Below are 18,452 nucleotides of genomic sequence, written 5' to 3'. Positions count from 1 at the left end.
CCAGGTTCATGCACTGCTAGAGATTGTACCCGAAGCTTCATTAATGTTAGGCAAACACTACCACTGAACATCTCCAGCCAAGAAGGGTTTGAGCAGGGAGACAGTGCCTGGAGAATCTGTAGTGACACTCCTCCAAGTACAGAATACCAATTCTCTGAGACTCAGTAAAGGTTAAACCATATATACATATGGTTAAGTCATAGCTTTATATAAGCTATATAGCAGCATTCAAGGTAAACTTATTGGTAGATGAATTGGAGTAACACATGTCTAATTTGCTGTTTAACTTCACCTTTCTACACACACACACACACACACACACACACACACACACGTGTTTTCCTTAATTACTGTATTGGGGCACCGGACACCTTTAATAGCTTGCCCAGTGCATACTACTTTAGGAACTGCGTTGTGGGCGAACTAGTCGATGAAAAGAAGCAGCACTGTAAGACCTTTGTTTTTTAGGGATGATAATGCCAGCCAGTTCCTCCTTAGCTGGCTTACTGGAATAAAGCTCCTTTTCTCACGCTCTATTGTTGAGACTGACTGGCTCCTGCCACATGGTTTTACGTACCCAGCATGCACTGGTAACTTTTACAGTAGCACACAACAGTGTGTTGAGTCAGAGTAGGGCTGGATAAACATCTCATTTAGACATTCTCTGAAAGTTCTTTGATTCATAATTTGGTGATCAGTTTTCATAAGGTTTCTTTTTTTTTTTTTTTTTTTTTTTTGGTTTTTCGAGACAGGGCTCCTCTGTATAACCCTGGCTGTCCTGGAACTCACTCTGTAGACCAGGCTGGCCTCGAACTCAGAAATCTGCCTGCCTCTGCCTTCCGAGTGCTGGGATTAAAGGTGTGTGCCACCATGCCCGGCTTTCGTAACAGTTCTTGAGAGGGGCAGCTTGAGGTCAGAACTCAGACACTATGGTCCAAGAAATATCTGACCGTTGTGTATCTATGTGAGATGGCATTGGGAATAGAATAGATCCTTTTGTGTGTGGCACTGAGGGAAAGCTGGCTGGATGATTCGGCATGCACTGCTCTTGTCGACAATCTCAGCTCTGCTTCCACAGCAAGCAGCTCACTACTGCCTGTAACTCCAGCTCTAGGGGATTCGAAACCCCTCTGGACTCCACAGGCCATCTACAGCAATGAGCACAAACCCACAGGTAGACACACATACAAAAAATAAGAGAGAAGGCACTAGGAAAAACTGGTTACTTTGCTGTTGGGCAGTAAAGAAGTTCAGAGCAGGATAATACCAGGTGCCCGGCACCCTAAGAATGAGAAGATACAACCAAAGGACACCTCCCACTCTAGCCCTCTTCAGGATCATTACAGCTTTTGCCCAGGCTTCTACCTCACTTGACACTTCACCTGACATCTTCAGATGATGTCCTTCCTAAGTAAGGACTAGCCTAGGCATAGTAAATACACCATGCTGTCCCCATGCCAGGGCCAACCATGATTAACATGTAAATCCAACTGTTTTTTCCAGAACTTGGGGGCTGTGCTGAGACACCCTCTACTTACTGTTATTGTGTTTATGAGTATGAACCTACATGTGTGCAGGTGAGAAGACTTGGCAGGACTCACGTAGTCCTCTCCTGCGATAAACTCTAGGAGATACCTTAGTGGCAGGTGCCTTTACTGCCGAACCATGTCGCTGGGCCCGGATGCTTTTTGTTGCTTCTGATGCTGTATCTGTGTTGTTGCTCTCTGTGGTTAACCTGTACTTTCATTCCTTTTTTTTTTTTTTTTTTTTTTTTGGTTTTTCGAGACAGGGTTTCTCTGTATAGTCCTGGCTGTCCTGGAACTCACTCTGTAGATCAGGCTGGCCTTGAACTCAGAAATCCGCCTGCCTCTGCCTCCCAAGTGCTGGGATTAAAGGCGTGTGCCACCACCCCCGGTCTGTATGTACATTCAAAGACTAGAACATGAGGCTCTTCTCTGACAACTACCCGTTAAGACAGGGTTTTGCCAAGCAGCCCAGGTTGGCCTTGAACTCGTGATACTCCTATGTAAGCATCACTAGTACTAGGACCACAAGTGTGTACATTTGATTCTACCTGGAAAGGCTAAAGTTTTCAGTGTAGGAATTTCTTCCATCCCAGCGTCAAGTGAGGGAACTGGTTACCATGGAGCCTCACTCTCTTATGTGTACCTGAGGGACAGTGGACTAGCTCTGGACTTCTCATTACAAGTCATTTCCTTGACCTCTCCCCTTTCCTTTCCTGCTTCTCCTACTCCCTTTTGGGAGTCCTACCAAGCAGGTCCGTAGGTCTTACACAGCGGGGAGAGTTACTCTTGGTTCAAAGTTCACCTAAAGTTCTGTTCCACACACTTCTGGTCACCGTGCTTTCTGCCCAAGTCCCTGGTCCTCCCTAAGACAACTTCTCCGTATCTGTCTGAGGTAATCAGGTCTCTGCATAACCTCATGCAATTCTTTTTGCAGCCACAGTGGGCAGGCAGTATTTTTAACCTCATGCAAGCTCAGGAATCAGGTGGCTTACAGACTGCCCAGTCTAGTGACCTTTACCTCTCAAACCCACGGCTGCCAGGAAGGGAAGAGTCGGGCCTGAAGCTAAGTCTTTTGGGGCCTCTGATAGCGTCTGGGGCCCAGAAAGACTTGTTCAATGAGCCCAAGTTGCCAAAGTCACTCTCACTCTTGCCAAATCAAATAGGCAAGAACCTTGAAATCACTTCTGCCACAGTGCCAGGACAGCCAGAGACTGGACATGACCAGGTTAACTCCCAAGGCCTAGGGAATCCAAAGGGGGCAGAAACAAAGCTCGCCTGCCCTCCCAACATTTGGGGCCCAAGAGGGCATTCAAAAATGCAAACTTTAATAAGCAGCAGGTCAAATGAGGAGTCCTCAAGAATGAGCAGAGCAGAGCTGGTATCAGAGGCCTCAGAGGCACCTGCTTCCTCCCCCCAAGGCCGGGAGGTAGAAAGCAGTGAGCCCTGCTGAGGAGGAGTGGTGCCCAGCTCCATCTAAGTCCACCTGTCTGAGGCCCTAAGCTCCATAAAGCGAAGTGGCAGTCTGTGGAGCCCAGCGGCCCCCTGCCAGGCCTAGGAGGTCCTCCGAGGAGTGTGGCAGGCTAGCCGGCCAAAATCCACCATTAGATTCTGAAGCTTTCCTCCCGACCATCAATGTGGCGGAGCCGTAGGTAGACATCCGTGCCAATGCCCTGCAGGGACTGCAGCTGCAGGGAGCCACCAAGATACTCTGCATATGCCCTGGACGTGGGCAACCCGAAGCCAAAGCTGGGAGCAGGGGATAGGATAGGGGTGTCAGAGGCCTGCGAGTCCTGGTTTACCCCTTCCCCCCATATTGGGAAGGTGGGGCCTTACCCATGCATAGGTCCTGACTGGCCACCACTGTGCATATCCAGGTGGCCGAAGAGGGGGTTGATTCGGGGGTCCTGGGTGCTGGCCTCAGCTGTGGTGAAGTGGTAGTCCATGACCCGATCCAGGTCCTTATGAGCGATTCCTCCACCCCGGTCTGAGATCCTGGCAGGATGTCAAGAACATGGACTTGGTCAGGTCTAATAGGTCTCACCCTAAGCATACAGTGCTGGGTCTATTCCTATTGTCTCTAAAGGTGGAATGTGACTTTATCATCTTCTACACTCACATCTGCCTGGGCCGCAGACTGCTTCTACTGTCCCATACAATTTGACATTAACTTTTACTCTCAGCAAACACCATCTCCCAACTGCAGGTTCCTCCGCTGGCCCCAAATCCATAATATACAGCTCCTGGCAATCTTAGGATCAAATATCTTTTCTGACCAGGTCCACGTCCCAGATCAGGGTAGGTTCTGGCTTAAGGTCCTGCAGCAAGCTAGAAATGGTGCCCAGGATCTTCATCCAACCCAGCCCGATTCTATCTGAGCAAACCTGATGATGAGATCAATATCATTATTGGCGATGGTGATGACCACATCTGGGACATTGTAGGGAGTGTCTAGGTGACTCTCCATTGTGGCTCTATTCAAAAGAGAAAGACCACCATGAGGTGGTGCCCAAGTTAGTCGCCTTCCCACCCTCCACCCCCATCCCCAAGCACAACCAGCCAGCCCACCTCATGGCATTCTTGAGCAGCTCAGGCAGGATATAGTCCAGCGGCATGGGAATGAAGGGGAACCGGGCAGCCACATGTCCGTTGATGCGGACTCGAGGGGCATTGCCATACTTGTGCTCACACAGGCGTCTGTGGATAGAAGGGTTCAGTAGGTGCCCCTAGAGTTACAGTTCTCAACTTGAGCTGATTCTTCTTCCCAGTGGGCACCACATGGATACACCGTTGCTCCTCGAATGGAAGGGCACTTCTGGTGTCAAATGAATAGAAACCAAGGGTTGTACTAAACAGCCTAAAATACAAAAGAGCCCTCCACTAGTTTAAGATGTCAGTAATAGGGGGATGGAGAGATGGCTCAGCAGTTAAGAGCACTGACTGCTCTTCCGGAGGTGCTGGAGAGATGGTTCCTGATTGTTGAGAGCACTTGTTCTTACAGGGGACTCACAATTGCCTATAACTCCAGTTCTAGGAGCACCTCTGTGGCACCAAGCACAAACATGGTGCACATACATACATACAGACAAACTCTCGTGTACATAGAAAACAAGTAAATATGTAATCCCAGCATTAAGAAGATGGAGAGGAGAATTCCAAGCCCCAGGCCAGCCTTGCCTGTACAGTGAAATTTTGCCTTAAAAAGAATAAGCTAGTAAGTAAGTACGTACGTATATAGTTTAAAAACAAACTGGCTGGAGAGATGGCTCAGCAGTGAAGAGCACTTGCCCTTCCTTATAGAGGACCTGAGTTTGGTCCCCAGCACCCACAGGGTGCACAGACACACATGCAGACAAAATACCCACATGTATAGAAATAATTTAATTTTAAAAGAAAATGAAAACAAAGAAGAAACCTTGCTGCAGACCACGCAAGGACTCAAGACACAGGCCTCCCTGCCGGAGCCACCCACTCCCCACCATTCTAGTCTCACCTGGCAAAATCCACCCACTTCTCGATAATCTTCTTGGGCGACAGACGAGTACAGATGATGCCAACAAAATCAGGCTGGCAGGAAAGAGAAGGTCAGAACTAGCAACACTTCCACCCAACTTCAGTTGCCAAATCCCACAATTTCTGGAATGCCAGAGCAAGCCCCAAGCCCATCCTCAGCCCTAAGGGGGCCTGTGGCCAGGTGCCTTTCCCCATTTAACATTCTCAGATCAGCCTCGGGTCTCTGCTCCACCTTGTCTTCATGTAGCGCCAAGTGGTGAGTAGCCAGCATTCGGATCCCAAGTCTTGACGTCAGTGTTTTATCCAAGAAGTACCGGACTAGCTTTTCATCCTATAGAGGGTGAGTCTCAGAAACCTGTTCCCTTCTTGACCCTCCCCCTTCGCCAGGCCCATTCTCTGTTGCCTCTGACCTGGATGTGTTTCCGGCTCTCACGAAGACCCTCAGCTAACAGGGTCACCACATCCTTGTGGTCATCTAGCAGCTGTCTCACCAGCTGGCAGTACTGGGCCTCATCTGCCTGGTCCTTGATCTGCAGGTCACAGAATTATGAGCATCAGAAGTCCAATCCTGACCTTGGCCCCTTACCCTACTCAGCCCAGCCTCACCGGAGGGAAGTCTGTCAGCTTCTGGAAGGCCCGGATGTATAGCTCGTGCTGTATGGAGTAAGTATGGGAATTCACAGGGCTGCCATAGACACTTAAGTAGAAAACAGTACCCATAGGGATCAATGCTCAACTCAACTCAATTAGTAAGCTCCAAGCCCCAACAGACCCTTCCAGCTCTCATGAATATGTAATCTTGCCCTCTGATGTTTGAGGCTTAGTCCCATCCAGACCTGATACCTTTCAGCAGGCCTGGGCTCCCTCCCCCATTTGCCTTGTTGGCAGTGTGCATACTGACAGAAGGTCCCCTCCGCCTTACCACATGCAGTATGGTAGGGTTGCAACCAATGATGAAAGGAAGGCTACGGAAGCCCTTGATGCGGTGAGCAATCCTCACTGGTAACTCTTGCTGCAAGTAGCGGCCACTTTTCTGTAAGAAAAAGAGGGAAGGGCTTAAGCAGCTGGCTAGAAAGAACCCCTGGGGCAGAGAAGGAAAGAGAGAACCTTACCAGAAGGTGGCTGCCATCCTGTGAGCGACCGGAATAGAGCATCATGGTGGGAGTGAGGCGAACTGAGGGCTAAAAGGGAAGACGCACTTTGAGCACCAGATATTCAAAACCAGGCCAACCCATTTTAGCTCAGCCCTTCCCCATAAGACTTATTCTGTGAGTCACCTTCTCTGCTGCCACATCAATGGCTGACTGGTTGTAAAAAGAGGTGACAGTCTTGGAGCGTTCCCTGGCCAGCTCTACATGGTGTGTATCGGTGGCTGATGTTGAGCGAGCCCGGAGTGACAGTGAGGACCCCAAGAGGGGCCAAAGTGAAGACCAGCTCCGAGGGCCGCTGCCCAGCACTGAAGTCAGTATCATTGTCCTGCTACTTTGTTGAACTAGGGTGACACTATAGCACCCGACAGGCAATGGTGACCCCAAAGTGGGAGTAAAGAGAAAGTGGGTGGGCGGGATTTTCTCCGGATTTCAGGGTTGTGGTTCCCTCGAGGATGCAGACGTGCTCAGCGCCCGCACAGCAGCTTCCATCTATTGGAGTGGTGGAAAGAGATTTTAAGGATCCGAATCCAGATGGTTTGCACTACTTCTCCACGTGCACACCAGTGGATCTGGACAATCCTGTCCAGCCCTCACAACCACCACCTCCCGCGATACAATCAGGCTGAGGTTGGACAACACATTCCAGGTGTTCTACTCTTCTATGTAGAACAACCTAAAGGCTTGTGTGCACACTCGGGGAAGCGGGTGGGGCAATCTCCAGTTCATTCTACCCATAAAACCTCTCCCCAGCTTCCTCAGGTTCTGGACAGCCCCATTTAGGGGCTGGATTTGACCCCCTACTCGGTGTTAGGGGACTTAAGTCTTTTAAGACTGGCCTGCGTCCCTGCAACAAGAATAGCGCACAGAAGAACAGGGTTCATGCAGCAAAACTGCGGTCCCAGAGTTCCCCACTGGAGCTCCCCCCTCTGCTGGGTCACTTAGTCTGGGCAGGGTCCCCCCCATATGGTAGATGCCAGCCTCGGCCCATGCGCATTGCTGTCAGAGGTGGACGCTGAGGAGCTATGCTGCCGAGCGTCCGCCGGAGGGGGTCTGTGTGAGTTACTGTGAGTTATTCCACTTACCGCGAGGCCAGACGCTGGGCCCGGGTTCGAGCGGAACCGCGGGAGCAGTCGACCCGCTCGGCTAGCCGAGCCCGCCTTCGCCCTCCCCGGCTGTAACATCGCGCGGGCTGTGTTTGCCCAGTGCCTCCTGGGAGTTGTAGTTTGACCACAAGAATTTATGAGGGCTCCTGTCTTCCTGCCCTGTTCTCCCTTAAGCCTTCAAATGAGTAGCATTGGTTCCAAAGTTATCAGTAGTTTATCATCGACTCGGTCTTCCACTGTATAAAATAAGCTCCCGGGGCTGGTGAGATGGCTCAGTGGGTAAGAGCACCCGACTGCTCTTCCAAAGGTCCAGAGTTCAAATCCCAGCAACCACATGGTGGCTTACAACCATCCGTAACAAGATCTGACTCCCTCTTCTGGTGTGTCTGAAGACAGCTACAGTGTATTTATATATAATAAATAAATAAATAAATAAATAAATAAATAAATAAAATAAGCTCCCCTGTAGCAAAATGCTAGAGAGCACCAAAAATCCTTAAATGTGTTCAAAATAGCCGGGCGTGGTGGCACACCTTTAATCCCAGCACTTGGGAGGCAGAGGCAGGCAGATTTCTGAGTTCGAGGCCAGCCTGGTCTACAAAGTGAGTTCAAGGACAGCCAGGGCTATACAGAGAAACCCTGTCTCGAAAAACAAAACAAACAAACAAAAAAAGACCCTGCCTGCTTTTTAAGGTCTCATCTTTCAAGCTCCTAGCCCATTCACAGTCGGTCTGGTTCAAACTCTATCTCAGCTCCCTTACACCCGAGGAAAGTCAGCCAATTTCTCAGTGCTCTAATTATGGTATTGGCAAAATGAGGATGTATTAATCTTCGAACTCCGTAGACTATGCAAATTTACCTATTCAAAATGCCTGGAACAGTGTTGGGTGTGGAATTGGCGTGAGTGTTACTATTTCTACCTGTCTGCAAATTAATATGATTAGGTGACAGGAGAGGTAGGGTGTTTCAAATAAAGAGGCATCTCCTCCGAGGAAGAAGACAGTTTGAGCCTGAGAGCTGTGCTAGGGGCCCTCACAGAAGATTGGGGGAGAGCCAGGTGCAGGGTGTGTACAGGTACAGGAAGAGTGGAGCATGGCCTGGTGAGGAGGATGCATGGCGAGGTTACAGAACAGCCTGCATGATCTGCCAGGATGACCAGAGCAGTATGGAATTCGGGAGGGAAGGGATTCACGGAGTGGCCAACAGCTCCTGAATGTAGTCTGTTATTTGTGCTGTGGAATTAAAAACCACCGTTTTGGTTTGGTTTGGTTTTGGTTGGTGTTTTGAGACTCAAATAAGTGCATTTCACTATGGTAGACAGACTGGCCCTACAACTCTCCTGCCTCAGCCCAGCAATCTGATCCTTCCTACTTCAGTCTCAGTTTACTGGCAAGTGCCACCACATGTAAATTCACTATAGGTTTTATCCTTCGCCTTAGACCCCTCTGGCTGTAGCGATTGAGAAGATGGACCAAATAGCAAAAAGATCAGAGAAGACAATTAAGCAGAAAGATGATCAGAGGAGATTTTTCAGAGTGTATGTAGTGATTTCTTTTCTTCTTCTTTTTAAAAAAAGATTTATTTTGTTTATTTATTTATTTATTTATTTAATGTGAGTACACTGTTCCTGTCTTCAGGAGGATTTGGGGGATATAGCGATATTAGAGTACTTATAGCAAGCAGAAACCCTAGGTTTAAAGTGTGTGTATGTGTGTGTGAGAGAGAGACAGAGACAGACCCCAAAAGAAGGCATTGGATTATTAGATTAGGGGTATGTAATAAAACAAGGTGCACACACATATTTTTGTTGTTTTGCTCTTATATTATGTGTATGGGTGTTTGTTTGCATACCTGTCTGTGTACCATGTATATACAGTGCCCTCAGCAGCCAAAAGCAGGTGTCAGATGCCCTGGAGAGCCACCTCCACAACTCTGGCAGTGGCAGGTGGATTTCCAGGTTTGAGGCCCACCTGGTCTACAAAGAGTTCCAGGATGGCCAAGGCTACACAGAGAAACCCTGTCTCAAAAAAACAGAAAGCAGAGGGACAGAGAAGTGCTATCACCCAAACTATCTATACAGATAGAAGACATGGATAGGCAAAGAGAGAGAGAGAGAGAGAGAGAGAGAGAGAGAGAGAGAGAGAGAGAGAGAGAGAGAGATCTTAGGCTATCTCTGCTGCTTCAGCCTTCAACCAGATCAGCTATAGTCATTATCTGACTGTAACAGTCTGAGCCGGGGCTACCAGTCCAAATTCTCTTCCTGAATTCCTAATACATAAAAACTTGAGAGAAGAGTCAGGCAATGGTGCCACACGCCTTTAATGCCAACACTTGGGAGGCAGAGGCAGGTAGGTCTCTATGAGTTTACAAGGCCAGCCTGGTCTACAAAGCTAATTCCAGGACAACCAAGGCTATACAGAGAAACCCTGTCTCCAAAACCACACACACACACACACACACACACACACACACACACACCTGAGAGAGAGCAGGTGGTTCAGTGAGCCCAAAGGTGCTCATCTGATCACCAAGAACCCACATGGTAGAGGGAAGGAAAAGACTACTGCCGATTGATCTGTGGCCTTCATGTGTGTACCATGACATGAATAAGTATAAATTTGTGTGCACAAGCATGTACACACACAATAAATGTTTAAAAACTCTATTATATATGTATATATAGAACTCACTCTGTAGACCAGACTGGCCTCAAACTCAGAAATCTGCCTGCCTCTGCCTCGCAAGTGCTGGGATTAAAGGCAAGCGCCACCACTGCCCGGCTCTTTCTTTTCTATTTTGTTATGGTTTTGGGTTTGGTTTGGTTTGGTTTGGTTTGGTTTGGTTTGGTTTTAGTTTTGGTTTTGAAGAATTTCTCAGTGTATCCATGGATGTTCCAGAACTCTCTCTATAGACCATGCTGGCCTCTGCTTCTGCTTCTGCCTCTGCCTCTGCCTCTGCCTCTGCCTCTGCCTCTGCCTCTGCCTCTGCCTCTGCCTCTGCCTCTGCCTCTGCCTCTGCCTCTGCCTCTGCCTCCAGCGTGCCTAGATTAAAGGTTTATGCCACCACTGCCCTGACCAGGTGACTTTTCAGTGTTTTAACTTGCTATTGTTTAATGCTGTTGCTGTTTTGTGATGATTTGCTAGGTATCAGTAGGTCTTCAATCCTATCCGCTGTGTAATCTCTTCCCACATTGACTAGGACAGGACTGACCCAATAGGATAAAACAGAAGTGGTATGACATGTGAGGCTGAAGCATACAGAAACTGATTTGTTTTTGTTTTTGTCACAGAGTCTCAGTGTACACCTAGTCTGGAGCCCCCTGGACCAGGCAGGACACAAGTTTGCAGTGATCTTTTGGCTCTGCTTCCCAGGTGCTGGGATTACAAGCATGCATTTTATTAGTTATACTCAGCTGTGGCTCTGTCTGTCTCCCACTCATATCATGCTTTTTAATCCAGTGGAAACCCTTGATAGAAAACAGAAGTTAAGCAACAGGCCTAAACCCTATTTGTCTGCATTCATTTCCACTTGCTGGTATACTAATCGCCACAGGTTTGGCAATATCACAAATTAGCTTTCTTTTTCTTTTAAAGGGTGTGTGTGTGTGTGTGTGTGTGTGTGTGTACAAGCATGCACATGCATGTAGAGAGGGTCCTTTTATTCCACCTGTTATATTTTGGGGTACAGAGTAAAGAGACAGAAGGTAGAAAGAGACGAGAGTTTGCTCTGAACATACAGGACCCTTTATTTCAAACATCAGAAGACAGACACTTTCCCACGGGAAAGGAGGCCTGCAGAAGGAGAAGGCTGGGGCCCCTTAGGCAGGAAAGACGCTTGAGGAGAGGAAGACAGTGCAGCTTCAGGGGCGAGGTGCAAAGTCTGAGTCTCTCCTTCCTGGAGTTGTTTGCCCACACAAAGGCATTTTATCTTTAGAAACTACCTTGCCCCAGTTGTCAGGATGCAAGTGATAGTGGGTGACTGAATTAGTCAAAGGCAGTGACGGGGGAGGGGCTGGAGTTTCTACACAGGGGCAAGAGACTTCTTCAACCAGCCTTGGGAACGGACAGTTCATTGGTCAGGGTCTGGCAGACTTTGTTCAAGGTTTATTCTGTCACCTCACCCCCTTCACGTGGTTTTTGTGGATTAAACTCGGGCCAGGGTTTGTGCAGCGGGTGCCTTTATCTGCTGAGCAGCCTCACCTGGCTACATTTTCCTAAGTTCATAAGTCTGATGTAGGTACCACTAGACTAAAATAAAAATATCAATAGTTTGCTGACTATGGCAACTCAGGTCTTTGATCTCAGAACTAGGAAACTGGAGGCATGAAAACTGAGCGGTCAAAAGACCGAGGCTGGTCTGCACGATACCACATTACTGAATCCTGCATGCCTTGGTCCCAGAAACCTGACGGGGGTGGGGAATGGGGTGGAGTGAGGGAACGAAGAGAGACTAGACACACAGATACACCTACTGTGCTTACTCTGACAGGGTGATGGGGTGCACCTACTCTGCAAATACCCAGGACCTGAGAGAGTTCATTATGTACTACGGAGGGAGGGAGAAGTTAGCCAATGTCAGTAGGAGGTGTCTACAGTGACCAGCTTCAGCCTTTGAACATCTGGTAGGAGGAAGCTGCAGTTGCGAGTTTTTACCACTTTGGTCAATTGTTCCCAAACACTCACACTTGCACATACCGTTTACACTTCCACTTAGACCAGAGGAGGACCCCGCCATCCCTCAGAGCCTGAAGGAGCTTTGTCAAATTCCCATGGGTCTGAGGTCCTGGTCCCGAGGTGGCTGTGGCCATGTCAACAGTACACTCCACTCAGGACTTCATCCAGCCTTCACTCACTCACTCACTCAAGGCTTCCAGGGCTCCCCAAAGCACACATTATTAATGGATTGATTAGTCAATTCTGGTCAGAGGTCATGACACCTGTCTGTCACTCAGGAATCTGAGGCAGAGCATTGTGAAAAGTTTTATGTCATCCAGGGCTGCTCTGAGAGACCTTTCTAGAGACTCTAAGGAAGATCTGTTTCTTTCTGATTCTTTGTTCTTCCCCGATTTTCAAAGCCAATGACATTCATTATCAGCTCAGGACTCCCTCCGTGTCTTCTGGGATTACTTTCCTGTGACTCTTTCCTGTGGTCTTTCATTTTTTAATTGGACTCACACAATCTCTGGCTTAGTTAGTTTTAGAGGCAGTCTCCCATAACCTGTGCTGAAGATAACCTTGAAATCTTGATCTTCCTGCGTCTGCCTTTCAAGTTAACCATTATGCTGGTTTGAATAAAACTGTGACTCCCCACACCCGCACCCCCCCACACACCGCGCGCCTCCACCTTCCCCACCCCGAATAGGCCAATGGGGAGTGGCACTATTAGGAGGTGTGGCCTAGTTGGAGTGGGTGTGGCCTTGTTGGAAGAGGTGTGTCACTAGGGGTGGGCTTTGAGGTCTCAGAAGATCAAACCAATTCTCTTCCTGTTGCCTCCTGATTAGTATGTAGAACTCTCAGTTCTTTCTCCAGCACCGTATCTGTCTAATGGACAAAACCTCTGAAACTATAAGCCAAGCCAGCCCTAATTAAATATTTTCTTCCATAAGAATTGCCATCATGGTGTCTCTTCACATTAATAGAAACCCTAAGTAAGACAAGTATTGTGTCTAGCTTATCCTGTGTGTATTTATTCGTTTTCCCTGTCTCTTTGTAGGTCACAACTGGAAATGGAATCTCTTTTGTTTGTTTCTTTGTTTTTTCTTTTTAGTTTTCCGAGACAGGGTTTCTCTGTGTAGCCCTGGCTGTCCTGGAACTCACTCTGTAGACCAGTCTGGCCTCCAACTCAGAAATCCGCCTGCCTCTGCCTCTCAAGTGCTGAGACAAAACCTACTTTTAATCAGAGTTTTAAAACATTTTAACCTCCCTTCTAGCCCACCTCCCACCAGAAGTAGTGGAAAAGAAAGGATATGGGGAAGTTGGCCTGTTTAGAAATGGTTCTTTGGAACAAATCCCATCTGCGTTATCAGGAAATCAGCGGTTCAGTTCACAAGTCAGCAGGGGCAGCTCGATCCACCTGCAAACATTTCATGGATGCACCAACAGTCCAGTTCGATAGAGTCAGGATAGCAAACACAAATCAGTAGTGGTGGCACGACCTAGCAGAGACAGCTAGGCCTCTGCCACATTGACACGAGTCAACAGGAGGGACCAGGGACAACAGGAATGCCAGGGGGAAATGTTCTCAGCTGCGCCTCTCTCAAAGAAGTGAAGATCAGCGAAGACTCAAGACCAACAAACGTTTAGCTATGCGAGCAAGCCAAACTCCTGGCTCCTGTCACTGTCCATCAAGTCCTTTTTATACGACCTCCAAACATCACGTGTCTCCTCGGGCTTCCCTCTGCACTTGAGTCTTCTCAGCTGATATCACTCTGCCCATCAGCCTGAGTCACTGGAAATGGTAAGAAGCCATAGCACACTACCAGAAGGTTTTTGGTGTGTTTCTCTCTTTGGAGTTCCAACAATCAGAGCCCAACTAAGCAATGTAAGGTAGGCCAATGCATGTGTGTACTTAGCAAAGGCTCCTTCATCATGTGTCCTTTCATGTGCTTGCTTTAGCAGAACATCCTCTCTCCTGTGTCTGCTTCAGTGAAATGTTTCTTCACGTTTGTGACAGCAAAACACCGTCCAACACAACTGACTCTCCAAAGAACCCATAAGTTTCTACTTCATGACTCTCATCAAAAGAAGCAATACAGAGAAGAAGGGAGGAAGCGAAGAGACAGAGTGGGGCTGAGGCTCCTCAGCTCAGCTGGGGATGTCATTTCCTGGGAGCTGCAATGCCTCTGCTGAGGATGCTTCCTCTCAGAGCTGTGTGGCTCTTGGGCCCCCATGTCTCAGGATGCCCTCCCATTGGAATACCTTCTCTCCTCAGCTGTGTCGTTCCTGGGCTTCCGAGTCCCAGGATACCTTCCCATCTGAGCAGGAACACTTACAGTATCCACCACACTCTCTGACGTAAAAGAAGTAGACCCGAGAAGGAGAAGCCATGGAGAGAGGGCAGCCATCAAGGAAGAAAGAGTTCCTTAAAGCAGTAACTAATATCACTTGGAAGTCAAACTTTTTGACTCTAAAAATAAACATTAGACTCAATGTTCAAGTCATGCTTGCAACTAGGTGTCAAGGACATGCTCAAGGGCAGCTAGTTTGTCATGTGAGCATCAGTAAGACGTAAGGAAGACTGGGAATGTAAAATCTTCCCAAAACTTGGCTGTGAAGGGATTAGATTAAAGACAACTGGAGAGGGAGCTGGTGAAGAAACTCCAGGCAAATGGGAAGGGTGGAAAGGCAGACAGTACAGAACTGACAGGTCCTCAGTGGGGAGGGGGGGATATTTGTAAAGGGGAGATAATATAAGAGGGATTGTTGGGTTGATCCAGGCTCAGGTTTTGCCAAGAGTGCGCCACAGTGGTACAGAGGTCTGGGAAATCACAGGAAAGTATGGCCTAGATAAAGGAATTTATTGTGAGAGGGAGGGTGCCTCTGCCCACAAGGGGCGCTAGTGAGACACGAGGGATGGCTGGCGGTGATCTTGAAAGACAGGTTGTAGACAAATGGTATCTGAAATAATTTCGGGGAAAATGCTTCCAGAGTCGTATCCCTGCTTTCGCGGAATTCCATTCGTCTATTGACCCGTAGGTTCTAGACATACCAGATGCATAGACAGAACTTGTCATAAAAAATGTGCTAAGCCGGGCGTGGTGGCGCATGCCTTTAATCCCAGCACTCGGGAGGCAGAGGCAGGAGGATTTCTGAGTTCGAGGCCAACCTGGTCTTCTACAGAGTGAGTTCCAGGACAACCAGGGCTACACAGAGAAACCCTGTCTCACCTCCCCCCCCCCCCCAAATGAGCTAAACGGGAGATGGTTTAGCAGTTAAGAGCACTGACTGAACTTCCAGAGGTCCTTGAGTTCAATTCTCAGCAACCACACACGGTGGCTCACAATCATATGTAACCGGACCCAATGCCCTCTTCTGGTGTGTCTGAAGATAGCGACAGTGTGTTTGTGTTTGTGTGTGTGTGTGTGTGTGTGTGTGTTACCGTCCTGTTAATAGTAGCTTTACAGAGCCGGGCATGGTGGCACACGCCTTTAAATCCCAGCACTTGGGAGGCAGAGGCAGGCAGATTTCTGAGTTAGAGGCCAACCTGGTCTACAGAGTGAGTTCCAGGACAGCCAGGGCTGCACAGAGAAACCCTGTCCTTGAAAAACCAAACAAAACAAAACAAAGTAGCTTTACAGCACTACATACTCAAATTTCCCTTAATGTCTTGCAGCCTCTCCAACTACAATTCCCATCATGCCCGGCAGCTGCGTTATCAATGATTACCCACATTCCTAAATCCTGTTTACCAGCCCAGCATTCCTAGCTGTCATGCCTAAGAATAACCAATTGAATTGGAGAACGCCAGCGGAGGCCGACCAATCTTCCGGTAGGAGGGGCGTGGTGACAGCAGGCCCCGCCCTGCCCCGTGGCGATTCTTCCCTCCTGTCCCTGGGCTGTACTGTCGACATGGGCACCACCTGGAGGAGCCCTGGACTCGTGCGGCTTGCACTGTGCCTCGCTGGCTTAGCCCTCTCACTGTACGCACTGCACGTGAAGGCGGCGCGCGCCCGCGATGAAAATTACCGCGCGCTCTGCGATGTGGGCACGGCCATCAGCTGTTCCCGCGTCTTCTCCTCTCGGTGCGTGCAGACATGGAAAGCATGGGGCTCTTGAAGGCCAGGTTACCAGATAATTTTGGAGTCTGGGGTCGCAGTGTCCACAGAAAGGACACTTTGAGAGCGGCCTGGCTCCATGGGTTTTGGTGGGTAATCGGACGTGCACACTGGACCTCACAGAGATACTGGTGCTTGAACGCTTTCTGAGGATACTGTAAATACCAATGATGGGAAGACTGGAGGAGGCAGGGCAGTATATTGCATAGAGACTGAGGAAACTTGAGATGATACAAAGCGGGAGGAGGGGGTGGACTATTGGCTGTGCTGAGGGGACAAAGTGGCTCACTCTGTCCGGGTTGGAGGACCAAATGTTAGTGGGTGGTGAGGGAACTGTAGCTTTGTAGGCCCAAGCAAATAGATTTCCCAGTTGTGATCACCGTAAAGCGAAATCAAGCTGGGAAAAACTTTTAACCTTTCATTTATTTGTTTGTGAGGTGGCACATGCATGCCACTACATGCATGTGGAAGTCAAGAGAATAACGTTCGGGAGTTGAGTCTCTCCTTCTTTGTGGGCTGCGGGGGGATTCGATCCAGTTGACAGGCCTGGCAGCTGATACTTGTTTTTCCTGAGCCATCTCACCAACTCCTGAAAAATTATTGATAGTCTGTGATGACAGGCCACTAAGAGCCCCAGGACATGCCAGGTCAATGCCCTTTGGACTCTTAGTAGGTGGAGCTTCTTGCTAATCACTGTTCTACAAAAAAGCTCAAGAGGCACTTGGCCTACCCCACTTACCTGCTTCTTTCACTTCCACCAGGTGGGGCCGGGGCTTTGGGCTGGTGGAGCACATGCTAGGAGCGGACAGCGTCCTCAACCAATCCAACAGCATATTTGGTTGCCTGTTCTACACCTTACAGCTGTTGTTAGGTGAGTGAGTGGCTTTGCCCCTTCATGACCTGTCTTCTGAAATCCAGAGCAGCCCCACCTCGTGTCGTGTCGTGTCGGTGACCCAGACAATTGACACCCAGCTGCTAATTACTGAGCAATCTCATCACAAGGAGTCAAGAAAGCAGAACACTTAGCAGGAGGCTTATCCTACTTGGTTTAGGTAGCCAGAGGCTGAGGGCCCTCAAAGATTTCTCACAATCTCAGTTTTATGGCAAAGAATCAACTTCTTTCTTTTTGTTTAGTTTTTCGTTTTTTCTTCTCCCTCTCCCTCCCTCACCTTTTTTCCTCTTCCCCCCTCCCCCCCAACCCAAGGAGAGGATTTCTCTGTGTAATCCTGGCCGTTCTGGAAGTCACTACATGGGCCACCACACCTCACATGGGTTTTGTTTTTGTTGTTTGGTTTGTTTTTGAGGGGTGTGGTGAGGCTGAGGCAGGTGTTGAGATAGGGTTTCTCTGTGTAGTCCTGAATGTCCTGGAACTCACTCTGTAGACCAGCTGGCCTCAGACTGAGAGATCTGACTGTGTCTGCCATCAGAGTGCTGGGATTAAAGCATGGCTTTGGACCACACCTGGTAGGTTTTGAGACAGGGTCTTTTTGAGACAGGGTCTCTCTACATAACCCTAGTTGTCCCGGAGTTCATTATGTAGACCAGTCTGGCCTAGAATTTGCAGGAACTCTCCTGCTTCTGCTTCCGGAGTGCTGGGACTGTACACCACCGTGCTCAACTGATAGTTTTTTGGTTTGCTTTGCTTTGGGAGACATTCCAGGTTGACCTTGAACTTCTTTTTGAGAGGACTCCAAAGTGTAACTTGTGTTTCATCTTGTGTAGCTTAGCAAGAGAATTTACTCTGGGTCCCAAGAATTATTGACCAGATGAGGCCCATCAGATCCTGTCTTAAGAGTACTTTCACCAGAAGCACCTGCTGTCTGTCATTGAGGAGGCATGACAGAGTTCTAGATATACCATTACTGACCGTCTCTTGTTTTACAGGTTGCTTGAGGGGACGTTGGGCCTCTATCCTACTGGTGCTGAGTTCCCTGGTGTCCGTCGCTGGTTCCGTGTACCTGGCCTGGATCCTGTTCTTTGTGTTATATGATTTCTGCATTGTGTGCATTACCACCTATGCCATCAATGTGGGTCTGATGTTGCTTAGCTTCCAGAAGGTACCAGAACACAAGACCAAAAAGCACTGAGTTCCCACCTCATGCCAGACTAACCTAACTTGCTTTGCCTTGGCACATGACCCTTGCCCAAGTGTGTGGGTTCCTAGAAGGCCCTACCCACATCATTCAAACCCCCCTCCATAACCACACACAGAGAAATGACCAAACGTGCCTCTAAGTTCTGTTCCCATGGGCTGCATTCTGCTGTTGGTTAAAGAGAAGGATTTTGAACAATAAATTTTTCTATGTTGGTCAAGTCTGTAGCATATGTCTGCCAGAGACCCTTCGGGGTGTCAGTCTTTCCCTGTTACTGCCTTCTCTAGAACTGGGGT

At 48.7% G+C, this 18,452-nt stretch overlaps 2 protein-coding genes across 3 annotated transcripts; one reads left to right on the top strand and one right to left on the bottom strand.

The window, feature by feature from the left end:
• Positions 1–1,774: 1,774 nt before the first annotated feature.
• Bckdk (branched chain ketoacid dehydrogenase kinase) lies at positions 1,775–7,366 on the bottom strand. Its single transcript, NM_009739.3, has 12 exons — positions 7,270–7,366; positions 6,314–6,676; positions 6,149–6,217; positions 5,959–6,069; positions 5,643–5,690; positions 5,447–5,566; positions 5,269–5,367; positions 5,017–5,090; positions 4,092–4,220; positions 3,908–3,997; positions 3,360–3,518; positions 1,775–3,272 (listed from the first exon to the last, which is right to left on the bottom strand). The coding sequence occupies exons 2-12, from the start codon at positions 6,506–6,508 to the stop codon at positions 3,128–3,130; spliced, it is 1,239 nt and encodes a 412-aa protein (NP_033869.1). The 5' UTR covers positions 6,509–6,676; positions 7,270–7,366; the 3' UTR covers positions 1,775–3,127.
• An 8,414-nt stretch (positions 7,367–15,780) lies between these two features.
• Vkorc1 (vitamin K epoxide reductase complex, subunit 1) lies at positions 15,781–18,376 on the top strand. Of its 2 annotated transcripts, NM_178600.2 has the most exons (3): positions 15,822–16,030; positions 16,825–16,934; positions 17,948–18,376. In NM_178600.2, exons 1-3 carry the CDS (start codon positions 15,858–15,860, stop codon positions 18,148–18,150), a joined length of 486 nt encoding a protein of 161 aa, NP_848715.1. In that variant the 5' UTR covers positions 15,822–15,857; the 3' UTR covers positions 18,151–18,376. The 2 variants fall into 2 exon arrangements, with proteins under 2 accessions (XP_030098508.1, NP_848715.1); XM_030242648.1 differs by lacking the exon at positions 16,825–16,934 and having other exon boundaries at positions 15,781–16,030; positions 17,948–18,053.
• The last annotated feature ends 76 nt before the right edge of the window (positions 18,377–18,452 follow it).

Source organism: Mus musculus, chromosome 7, assembly GCF_000001635.26.
Source record: "Mus musculus strain C57BL/6J chromosome 7, GRCm38.p6 C57BL/6J".
NCBI classification, from domain to species: domain Eukaryota; kingdom Metazoa; phylum Chordata; class Mammalia; order Rodentia; family Muridae; genus Mus; species Mus musculus.
Note: the sequence above shows the minus strand (reverse complement) of the source record. Positions and strands in the feature narration are given on the sequence as shown.